Below are 12,889 nucleotides of genomic sequence, written 5' to 3' on the forward strand. Positions count from 1 at the left end.
AGCTGCTTAGCATTCCTCAGATCAGTATAACTATGCTCAGATTTTTAAAATGAGCATAGCCAGGAGCGCCGTCAGCTTTTCCTCCGCCCTAGGTGGTGGAAGGTCCTGCCCCGAAATGCCGCCCCCCCACAGAGGCGGCGGAAGGTCCCACCACCAAAATACCACCGCAGTCGCCGCCCCCCAAATCGCAGCATCCTAGGCAACTGCCTAGGTTGCCTAATGGGTTGCGCTGGCCCTGAGCATAGCCCTTCAAGGAGAAGTGCTCTATACAAAAAAATCAGCCAAGTGATCAACTACAACCATGAATTTGATAATAGATTTGCTGGAAACCACAGTCAACAGCATTGTGTGTTCCCATTTCAGCTCTGCAATATTCTTACAAGTGCAAACAACTATGTGGTTTAGAGTGTATTTGCTTTTCATGATGACCAGGTTAGAAAATACCACTTGACTTTGTGTCATCCAGTGGTGAGTACTTTGGAAACATAAGTAATTGGTATTTTATATTGCACAACATGGCTTCACCCAGAATCTGTAGAAGAAAAGAGGATGGGAAACGTTTTGATATTGACAAGTGTGCATACACAGAAAATCAATAAAGAAAAGTAATTTAGAAGGGAAACATTGATTCAAGAGAGAAATCCGTAAAGAAAAAAGTCTCAAACAGTGAAAAAGAACAAACACAACAGAAGCAATAATATCTTTGATCCTTAATAATCTGTTTTCGTCACAGCTGATGTCATGACACCTGGTAAGAGTATTGGAGTGATCACGTCAATCCATCTAACAGAATGATTTATTTCAAGAAGGAATGAGATCTATCTTGAATATTAGTGCTGTGTAGATACTGACCTTATTCCTTTGATAATAAGAAATATAGGGTCAGATTACTCACTCCATTACATCAGTTTTACACCAGAGTAAATCCACTGATTACAGTGGATGTACATGTTCATAGCAGAGTGAAGATCCTGGCCCATAATCTCACCTGAGTGTGACAGCTTTACCCAGACTTTGTCAGTAGTCCTGCTAGACCAGGGATCGTCAACCTTTGGCATGCCCTGGCAGGCCGGGCCAGTTTGTTTACCTGCCGCGTCCGAAGGTTCAGCCGATCGCGGGTCCCACTGGGCGCGGTTCCCTTCCCGGCGCCCCCATTGGTCTGGAGCAGCAAACCGCGGCCAGTGGAAGCCACGATCGGCCGAACCCGTGGACGTGGCAGGTAAACAAACTGGCCCGGCCCGCCAGGTGGTTACCCTGGCGGGCTGCGTGCCAAAGGTTGCCGATCCCTGTGCTAGAATATTGTAGAGGCCTCAGGGAATTTCAGCTAGGCATACCCACCATACAACTCAGTTGTGACTTGGTGGGAACAGGAAGGAGTTAATTATGGGTGGCTGGTTGTTTGATATTCTGCCAAATGAGGGCTTCAGTGAACTCTCATTAACTACAAGAGCTAGTTAGAAATTTTCAAAATTCTCATGAAAACTTTGTAAAAAATTGTGAAGGAAAGTCTGTTCAAAAGAGCGCTTATAGGAATGTTCCATTGTACTTGTGGGACACACAGAAAGAAGTAATACCCTTTACTTTCACCATTTAGAACTGGAAAAGTACAGAGGGGCAACAAACATGAATAGGATTATGGAACGGTTTCTGTACGAGGAGAGACTAAAAAGATTGGGACTGTTAATCTTAGAAAATAGATGATTAAGCAGGGGATACAACAGAGGTCTAAAAAATCATGAATGTTGAGGAGAAAATGAATAAGGAAATGTTATTTAGTCCTTCTCATAACACAAGAACCCGGGGTCAACCAATGAAATTAATAGGCTGCAGGTTTAAAACAAACAAAAAGAAGTATTTCTTCACATAAATTAATCTGGGATGTCATGAAGGCCAGAAGTATAACTGAGATAGAAAAAAAATAGATAAGTTTATGGAGTATAGGTCCATCAATGGCTATTGGCTAAGATGGTTAGGGATGCAACTCCAAGTTCCGGATGCCCTAAACTTCCAACTGCCAGAAGATGAGACTGGGTATCAGGGGATGGGTCATTCAAAATTGCCCTCTTCTATTCATTCCCACTTCAGCATCTGGCTCCGGTCACCGTCAGAAGACACTGAGCTAGATGGACCATTGGTCTGATCCATTTTAGCCATTCTTATGATCTTATATTTAGTCAGCCACTTAGTCTTTTATAAGGTTTTCAACATAAGGCTCCGTAAGAACAACAACAACAAACCCCCCTAAAATAAAGAATTTTAATCCAATGAAAAACTATGAAACACCATAAATTGATACTGTGAAGAATCCTTTTAAAAATTGCATTATATGTACTATAGTAACATCTGTCATCAAATATTAGAGACTTTTAAAATATAATAATTTTTATACCCAGCAGACAAATGTGTGTAGTGTAACAACAGAGTTTCAGGATCATCTTCAAATTGTGTAATGGAAAATGAATACATGCAAGAATTTTCAATGCATTAAATAAAGTGGAACAGATTTCTTCCCATAGCAATGCAAGGCAAAGCTGACACATTTTTATGAGAAAGGGGATATAATTTATTTTTATAAATATAAAACAGGAAAAAAGCAAGGCAGTTGTGCTGTTTACTTAAATAACACTGAAATCTCCTTTGAGTGATATGTGCTAAAATCAGCACTTTTGACTTCATAATCCAAATGCATGAATTATTTTATCTTACCACCAACAAGGAGATTATTATAAAATTGTTCTCCCATCACCTTGTTGATTTAACACCAACATAACACCTTACTTTTATTGAACTGCATACGCTTGATACTTTTTTCACTTTCTTTTATTGAAAATCTTACATATGTGACTAAAAGTCATGGGTAATTATCTTTCAGTTCCATTACAAAATCGGTCATCTATCTATCTATATATATATCTATATATATAGATTTAATACAACTATAAGCAAATCTACTGAATCATGAAGCAATGATTGTCTACAAAAATGTTATCCAAATTAAATAATTGTGTTGCAGATGATCAAAATTACGTTTTTAATGAGGCTGAAGGCCACTTTCACATAGTTATTGATAATACTGGATTGCAAGAATTACAAAATCTTGAGGATATTTCCCCCCACCCCCATGTGCAATCCATATATTAGGATTTCACTTTAAGGGTCCTCTTTTCAGAAAGAAGCACTTTCAGAGTGAACCTTATCCACTATGGAGTGACTACTCACTGCATACTTAGGCCCTAACCCTTCAACACTTATGCATGCCTCTGAAGTCCTAGCAAAGTCAAGTCACTGGAATTTAACACATGAATAATGTTTGTAAGATTGGGTCCTTATTTAGGAACTCATCTACATATGCTTCAAAAAGAAAAAAATGGAAAGAATATTAAAAGAATACATTATTATTACTTGAATATATGCCTTATTTTCTAATAATAAATCATGAAAGATGAAGTATAAATATTGTCAGAATTATAAAAAAAAGTCTTATTCTAAGAAACCCTACTTCAAAATTGTACAATATTTTAACCTACTGCAATTGTCCTTCTATTTTGGCACTCCTGAATCAGTGTAGAAATTATGTGTTGTGAAGTTAATTCCTCTGGGGAAAATACTTATGTGAGTCAGGATCAAAAGATGGATTCTGGAGTTTATAGCATTACATTGCTTAACATATGAAAGAAATTTTTAACAGTCTTTTACTGTGATTCATTAACAGCAAAAGAGAAGGGGAGAAAAAAGCACGGTCTTTAAAGTCTTCCAAGCGCATAGGACATGTGACCTTGAAAACTAAATCTCGCACTAAAGACACTCCCAACTACCTCTGAGTCTTCTTTCGAAAATGCAATGTACAAATATTTTATTCAAATGCCTCAGACATGGTAATAGCTCAGAAGAATGACTGTGTGTCCTTGTAGCTGTGCTCCTTTCTGAGAGATGAATGGTGGGCTCGATCGCTTCACTGTAATTTCTCCATTTCCATGCTTCATTTCCTTCATGTATCTGAGACTGGAGAAAAATCAGCATGTTCTGACGAGTCTAATACCATGAGGCAGTAAAATGGACCTGAATTTAGCGGAGACTGGAGCTCCAAAATAAATATAACTCTATGTGTCAAATTAAAAAAAAAAAAAAAGATAAATTCTCCTGTACAAATCAGAAGAGATAATAAAAAATAACAAATAGACAGCAACTTTTTGCATACCTACACAGGCATCACAAGACCATTTTCAACTTTAATAATTCCTTTTCATGGTTTTTTATTTTATCTGATTGTAAATTATTTCAATAAGCTGATGACAAACATTGCAGGTTTTCTTAGCATGGTTTGCAATTATTTTTGTTTGTTTTGATAACCTAGGTATTTACAGAGATTTCTGATTAAATAGCTCTTTTAACCACCATCACCACCAATAAAAATATTCTGCTGGGTTTGGTTTTTTGTTTGTTTTCTGTCTTGTGTTTGTTTTTGTTTTTTGAGCAAGCAAGCTGCATGCAATACTGTAAATAAAATTTGCCAAAAGATTTTGTATCAGAAAAGTACACTGTATATTGTAAGACTGTTTTGAATGGAAGATTGTTTGTTTGTTTGCTCTTCTACTTATCCCTTATTAGAGATTTTACAATCTAGACATGACAGTACTGTGAAGGCATCTATAGGGTATCATTGGCTCATTGAAGTCACAGTGCACTACATACTCTTAGAAGTTAGTTGCCTCTGCAGGTATATGAGGGTTGCTATCTATTTGGATATGGCTGAGCAGCTCATTTTATCAAAAACGCCATCAAATGCTCAGGATCTGTGTGGTCAGTGCAGTCCCTAGGACAAGTCTAATGAAAATATGCTTCACCAAGGCAAAAAAACCTAAAAGGTTAAAAATGGAGAAATATTTACAACTTGCCTTAGTCCAGATGTTGAGTTTTTGTTTTTCTTCAGTTCATTTACATAGAAAGGTTCCAAGGCTATGAGTATAAGCTGTCAGGTCCAGTTCCGTACATATCCGCAAGTCGTTTAAAACGAGGCCCCCAGTCACTGAGGTAATCATAATTCTGATCAGAGTTTGAACTGATGGAATCTAAAGAGCTGAGTGACTCAGCCACTGAGCCATTTCCCTCAAAGGCATATGTCTGCAAGGAATCATATGGCGGAGCACAGGGATCCACATCAGCCTCTTTTAGTCTTTCCCAGATAAATTCCCTAAAAATGACATTATCTGGGATACTTTTAAAAGTTGGTCTGCTCAAGAACTGAATCTCGGGAGTCACATCCCTTCTGGTCTTGGTGTCTCGGATGATGTTGAGGTTTCTCAAGGCAGCCATATCAAAAGCCTCCGTGTCTTCTTCTCCGCCGCCTTCATCATCATATCTGACTATGTTTTCCCTGATATCTCTCTCCTCATCAAAAATGAGTGGCTCTTTTTTCCGCCGTCTCATGGTGACAATCAGCAAGACCAGCACTGGAACACAAAAGACGAAATTTTTAGTGAAGCTGAAGTTTGAATTTATCCTCCGCTCAGATCTTTTCCAGTAGTGGAACTATTCCTCAGTTTATACCATACAGATCCTTTCCTTATCCAGGGAACACAATGTCCACATCATGCAGTTAGATTTCGAATCACTAGTAGGTTCTAAAATGGCTTTTAAACAAAGACCTTTTAGATATTACAGAATCTATTTCTATTTCCACAGTAATTCTGACTTAATGTCTTCATCTTTAATGCTATATCCCACACTATCTGCTAAACATAAATTTAAGAGCCAGTTGAGGCTGATTATTTCAATCTTACAGCCACAAAATGAAAAAAGAGACCTTTTTCTGAACTCCTAATTGCCCAAGCGGTAAAAGCACATTCATAAAGATACTGCATGGAGTTTAACAACCGTAGTTTGAGAAGGGACTGAATTAAAGTATGCCACCATAGGTTCACTGATAAAATACCTGTTCCTTGATTGGGAAACTCTGAGTAGTTAAGTAATTTCTAATATACGCCTGTTTTGAGTTCATGGATTAAAAGCATCTCTATATTAGACTGCACTTTGCTTTAATGTGCAAAATACTATAGTTGGTGCCTGTGAATTATGTCTGATGAGAATTGCTAAGGCTGCTTGTGTTTATTGGATCAACCCCTAAAGGTAATGGTTTAAAAATATCTGATATTTCAGATTTCTATTTTTTAAGCTTAAAATCAAAGATTAATTTATAGAGACTTAACCAAAGTACAAGGAGGAGATTCACTCCAGGCATATAATATACTTGCAATCATTTACAGTTTAAATATGTTTTGGTAAACAAACAGGTACTATTCATAAACATAATTTGAAGGGGCTAATGTGAATACTACATTCATGTTTGAGAGATGACAGACTGTTACTCATCCTCCTAAAAATGATTATTTTATTTTAACATTGAAGCATCTGAATAACTTTGATGGGATTAGTGGGAGCTATAATGTATACTTAAGGTTATAAAAATCAGAAGACATTCAGTATTAAAGCTGCTCTTCCACCCTATCTCATAGCATTGTGCATTGGTGCTATTTTTAAACTCTCCTAAGAATATATTTTTGTAAAAAAATACATGATCCAAGGTTATATTCTTTGCCCCACAGCACTCACATACTTCTGCTGGATGTTACACAGACTTCCTGAAGGGAAAAGTTCCTGAAAGCTCATTTAGATCAGTTTTGGTTTAAAGGAACTCAGTTCTCCTTTGGCTGATTCTTTGCATGCCATGCTTCTTCATGGACTGAACTTTTGTTTCAGAATGCAAAACACTGAATATAAGCAAAAAGAAGAACAGGAGGACTTGTGGCACCTTAGAGACTAACAAATTTATTAGAGCATAAGCTTTCGTGGACTACAGCCCACTTCTTCGGATGCATGCATCCGAAGAAGTGGGCTGTAGTCCACGAAAGCTTATGCTCTAATAAATTTGTTAGTCTCTAAGGTGCCACAAGTCCTCCTGTTCTTCTTTTTGCGGATACAGACTAACACGGCTGCTACTCTGAAACTGAATATAAGGTTTTATAATATAAACAGAAGCACAGCCAGATATGTAGCGATATTAGGGCATACCACAATAATAAGAGTAGTTGAACTGAGATACTACCTAATGAAATATAAATTAGACACCATTAACCCAAAGACATATTATGGGTATTAAATACATAAATAACTACCTTGGGGCACTCCCCAACTACGTGAACTGTCCCCAGGTATTCTCATGTGTGACATCAATGCAGTACATAACGCAGGATTGTCATCCTCATAAGAATATCTTTTCAGGGAAGTATTTTCTACAAAGATGTCAATCTATACAGAGGGCATAATTTAAGATGTGGGTCAGGTGGTAAAAATACCTAAGCAACTCAAAGCCATTCAGACTGCTTTTCTGTTTAGAAGTACCACACCATCTTTCTTATGTAGCTTTTCCAGTCCAGTGTCAAATTGGCCTACAGCACAATCAGACTTCAAAGACGGGTTTTTGCAGTTCCTTCCTGGGCACATTGTGTGTCTTCTAAAAGTAAGACTGAAACAAGTTTTCTTCCTGAAGTTTTCTCTTTTTGACAAATATAGTAAGCAATACATTATTTTTCATGTAGTAGCTACAGGGCACGCAACTAATGATCCATCTATTAGCAGATGCCTTGTGATTGTGAATTATTGCTGCATCAGCCTATATTTTTTGTATGACATCTACTGGCATAAGAAAGACATACATTACTTTAAGGCGGCACTGGTTTGGTGAACACTATTCTGAGCCACGCTTACATCAGTTTGAAATATTAGGAGTTTGACCTTTAAAAGGGATTTAGAGTACTTTCCAAACATTTTTGTGTTAGCAGAATATATGTTTTGTTGTAAATTACAGTATGGTGCACATAATATGTACACTCCCTCTCTCCCTATACACATATATATATCTCCTAGACACAATGGTTAAATTTCACTCTTAACAGGTTTTCTTACTAAAAGTGATATTTTTAAATGAAAGACAAATTATGTTGCTATCAGTGATAAATTTGTGATTTAATTTAAGATCACTATAGACAGAACTAAGGGTTTTCTCCATCTTTTAGTTCTTCTTTTATATTTTTACCATGTCGGTGCGACAATTTTTATTGCCATGTAACAAGCATCTAATCACTTCCTTTACTCAAGTGTAAATGTGTTTTCACACTCCTGTCATGCTGAGCAGACTTCATTTTGAGATTTAAATACCTGCTAATAAGTGAAAAATATGAAACTTAGTAGATATGCCTGCCTAGAGGTACAATAAAAATCAAGATCAAATGAATGTTTTATGTAGTATGCCTTGTACATCCCACTCTTGCTTGAAGCCAAGAAAAATATGAAGTCTTTCAAAAGGTTAAACATTTTAGCATTTAGATGGCTTTAAGAGATTATTAATTTCTAACTACTCCAGCAGCTATGAACAAGAATGTTTAACCTCTAAATGAACAAAGCCTTAGCTGCATTGCAGGGACTGTGGAGATTATTACAGGCCAAAACCAAACATCTGTGGTACCTAAAGCAAGCACGTCTGATTTTAAATGTAGTCTATTTCCCATTATGGCCTATTTCCTTTCCCATGCTCATCACAGAACCAGTGATCAAGGTGGTAAAGTGTGCCTGACTGAATGACTAGAAAAGCTAATTTTATAGATTGTACAGTGGAAATAAAAGTATAGTACACGCATTTAGGTATACATATTAACACTAAACAACGACACAGACAATAACATCACTGGTTGTTATATTTAATAAGCAAAGCAGCTAATACCAATTGTTACAAACAACTAATCCATGAATAACCAGAACAAATAATGGCTGGGACCACACTCGGATTTTGTACCAATTCAATTAGCTTGGTAGAAAAAGCAATTGAGTTAAATTATTACAATGCCCTTATGTGGATGCAGTTATACAGATATAAATGTATTTATATCAGCACAGCTTGTTTGGATACATTTTGTCAAAATCAGCTATGCCGATAATTAACACCTTTCTGTCACTGCAGCCATAGTAAGGGTTGTAACCATTTACCTTAATCTGTTTCCGAACAAATATAGTTCAGTCAATGCAAAAACTGTGTGTAGACCAGTCCCAAGTATATTCCTGTGTAAGTCACTGCTTCTCAAAGCCATTGTGCAATGTATGTAAATTTGAAGTTCTTACTTACCTTAGTAGGCTGTCACCCAGCATGTCTCCCTGTCTCTCTTTTCGTTCTAGACTTTCATTTTGTACTCAAGGCAATTGCTGTATCATTGTAAAGATGTAATAATAACCAACAGACAATCCGGAAGAGAGGACTACAATCAGGGCTATAAAGAACGGCATGTAGCTAATACCCACTGCCATACAATAGTCCCTTTAGCATGTTCTCTAATATAGCAATAAACCACATCAGGCTTAGAATGAGTTGAATTGGTTCATGCCTTGGATGTATTATGAATCCTGGAGTTAAAGGCTGGGTACCTTCAACCATCTAAGAAATGCCTCAGTAGCATTCTAATTCATACACTCTCACGGCTAGTGCAATCAGATAGCTCTTGTGGTTAAAGCAGATTGGGACTAGGAGATCTGTTCCCAGATCTGTACAGGTTTTCTGGGTGTCCTTGAGTAAATCATCCTTGCCTAAATTTTCAAAAATGACTGGCAATGTTGTATGCCCAATTTGAGAGATCTTAGCAGGGGATGATTTTCAGAGAACAGGTTCTTAGCACCATCTGAAAATCAGCCCCCCTTCAAGGTATCTCAGGTTGGGTATCCCAATATTGACTCACCCCAAAACACCATTTACTTAAAAAAAATATAGGCCATAATCTCTTTATGAGTCAGTTTCAGATCCCGTGTCCATTTTATCTATTTAGAATGTAAGCTCTTTAGGACAGGGACTGTTTCTTACTATGTATTTGTACCAAAATTGCACAAAGAGTCTCATATCTCCTTAGGACCCATGCATGGTACAATAATATTAACAATTAATAAACAATTTTATTTTAATTTTTAAATCTACTTTTGGAAATGTAATTGTATTATTATATAATATAGCATATAGTAGTGTATATAATGAGGTGCAAAGACCTTTTTTTAGTATGGGATAGGAAAGTGGGTGCTGGTGGTGGGTTACCGTTTCAAGTATGGAAGCTAAAAGTAGGAAAAGCACATACTACCTCACTGCTGTTTCAATGTAATGGAAATTCCTGAGCTCTGGAAATAGGTTATGTGTAACTTTACATGCAAATACTTCTTTTTGTGAGCTTTTACATGTACATATAATAAAACTGTAGTTACACGCTATGTTAAATGCTTATTATAAAAACAATTATTATTGCATCTGTGAGATGTTAACTGAAAAATAAATTACACTGAATGAAATTACCATATAATTTTCAAAGGAGTTAAAGATTTCCTCTCTTATTTCTTAAAATAATTATGCACAGTATAAAGTGAATGACACCCAGCATGGTACTTTTCACATGTTCTTCGTAGTATAAATTACAGCCATGTTTTTGTTGAAAACAACAGCTCTGCTGCAGAGTTGATACTGTGCAGCTTTTCTAAGTAATCGACTGATTATTGGAACTTTCTTGTGCAACAGAGTTTAGAAATCAATCTTCATTAGTCAAACTAGGGGGGGAAAAGCTCACCCCTTTGACCGCTCCACTTTGAGGCTCTAACTCTGGCATTCACACAGGACTACATCTTCAAAGCCAGCTGTTTAACATGCACCTGCAGCTTTGCATGTAAGCATTCAAATGTGACTTTGTAGGCAGAGAGTGGTAACGAGCTCAGCCATGCAAATGTTCATTTGGACAAGCAAAAGTGAGCTTTGTGGGGATATTCAGATGGCCAGTTTTGAAAGCCCACAAAATGCAGTGAATGTCAGTTCTTTTGACACCTATGCTGCAGAACAAATTATTTAGATAATATGTTCTGAGATTCTCTCCTCTTCTCTTTGCCAGTGCTTGTGAACTGTCTCAAAGGGATGAGAAAAAGCACTGTGGTGCCATAAGTTATCTGCTGCATTCCAACCCCGTTGCACTGAAGAGAATAAACAAGTTATTACCTGGCAACTTGACAACTAACAAGTTGGGTCTCTACTGAATGATTTCCCTGAGAAACACTGTCTCCTGTTTAATAAACGCACACACACACACACACACACACACACACACACACACACACACACACACACACACACCCCAGTCCTGTAAACCATGGAATATTTTTACAGGTCTTTGAAAATAACCGTCTCATTTATTTATATGCCAGAAATGATGGTATGTCAGTGTTGGGTGAAATGGCTTTCTATGAGTACAGAAATACAATTTCTGTAAAGTACTTTGGGCCAGATCCCAAATTGTGCAAACTTGCATTACTCTGTCAACTTCAACCAAGCAATGCCAATTTATACCAGATAAGGATCTGGCCCTTAGTCACTGATCCAAGTGTGCAAATATGGGAGGGCATGTATTCAGGAACTTTCTTTAGTCATGCTGATGATCAGGGTAGTAATATTTTTTTCCATATGGCTCCATTCCATTTTTAACCTTATTAACCCTACATACTGTTCTTAAGTATTGATGGAGCAATTTAAGTACAGCAAAATGAGTAAAGAACAAATTTGAAAAGCTCCCTGCTTTGTTTGTCACAGGCTTAAAACACCAGAAACAGGAAACACTACAACCTGTGTACAACCACTGTGTAAACTGACTGGGTTCTCCATACTGTTGTTATTTTATTGTTCCGTTAATAGTGATCCAGGCAGTCTCTGCCTGTTAGTTTTGAGCTTGTCTGGGCTGTCCAGAGTACCAGAAGATATGATGCCTCAGGGAGGCACAAGGCATTCTTTGGGGAGGTGTGGCCTGCTCTCCACCATTTCACCTAATTCACTCTGCAAGCTCCTGCAGGGGAGGAGAGGCAATGGACTGCATTTAGAGACTTCAACGTAGTCAACACCAGGAAGGGCACACTGCTGGATCCGGTTTGTACACACACAGTGGAGGAAACTACAGTAAAAGCCTATTGGTTGGAGCCACCTAAACTGATTCTGTATTTTAGCTACCTCTGTGTCTACGATACCAAACTGTGGACATTACAATCTCCCCACGCCTTTTGGGATGATACGCTCACCAAGAGTACTCCTACAAACCTTGACTGAGCAAAGCACTTAAGCATGTGCTCAGCTGGGGCCTCAGGAACACTGGGACTCTGACTGCACCAGAATCTTGCACTAGGTGTGAAAATATTAGGGAAGCTCCTTGGTTCCCCTTTCTACTCCACAATCTTGAGTTTTTAATACTGTCACGGCCTACTCAATTTCACTTCAGTCTCCAGGGGGAAGTGAGAAATCCTGATACAACTCAGCTTCTAGTGTGATTTCACAATTTCCAAATCAGTTTTTCTCCCTCTCTTATCTAGTTTCAGTTTTGCCACGGAATGTAAAATGCAACTTTGCTAACAGCTGCAGGTATAACAAAAGGACAGCATGCAAATGCTACTCAATTAAATATGCTAATTCTCATCAAGAAATTAACTTGTGACATTTGCTATATGTCTTTTGCTCTTTGCAAATCAATAAATATTATAAATGAATATCTTTAAAAGAAACAAACTGTTGTTTATAAATTTGCATATTATATATTCAGTAAGTAATGTGAACGCTATCAGCTATATTATGTTCAACAAGAGAGAGACTTCCATAAATGCATTTTTTCACCTGCAATATCTATCTATAACTATTGTATCAGTTGCAACTGATATTATTCCTTCTACCATTACTTTCTGGCAGATTACCTTTCACATTATTTACCCAAATTTGAATAGCCAAACTAAATGGCTTTGTATGGCTCATGTTATAAAATGCCTCTGAGGATATAAACAATAAACT

The 12,889-nt window shown here is 37.3% G+C and overlaps 1 protein-coding gene across 1 annotated transcript in view; it reads right to left on the reverse strand.

Moving 5' to 3' along the window:
• Positions 1-4,455: 4,455 nt before the first annotated feature.
• The window catches only part of LOC101940684 (cadherin-7), a 100,110-nt gene continuing 91,676 nt past the window's right edge, over positions 4,456-12,889 (reverse strand). Inside the window, exon 12 of the mRNA XM_005282707.4 lies at positions 4,456-5,450. Within this exon, the coding sequence (XP_005282764.1) occupies positions 4,957-5,450 (494 nt within the window). The 3' untranslated portion in view covers positions 4,456-4,956. The remainder of the gene's footprint in view (positions 5,451-12,889) is intronic.

The sequence above is a fragment of the Chrysemys picta genome, chromosome 2, assembly GCF_011386835.1.
Source record: "Chrysemys picta bellii isolate R12L10 chromosome 2, ASM1138683v2, whole genome shotgun sequence".
Classification (NCBI taxonomy): domain Eukaryota; kingdom Metazoa; phylum Chordata; order Testudines; family Emydidae; genus Chrysemys; species Chrysemys picta.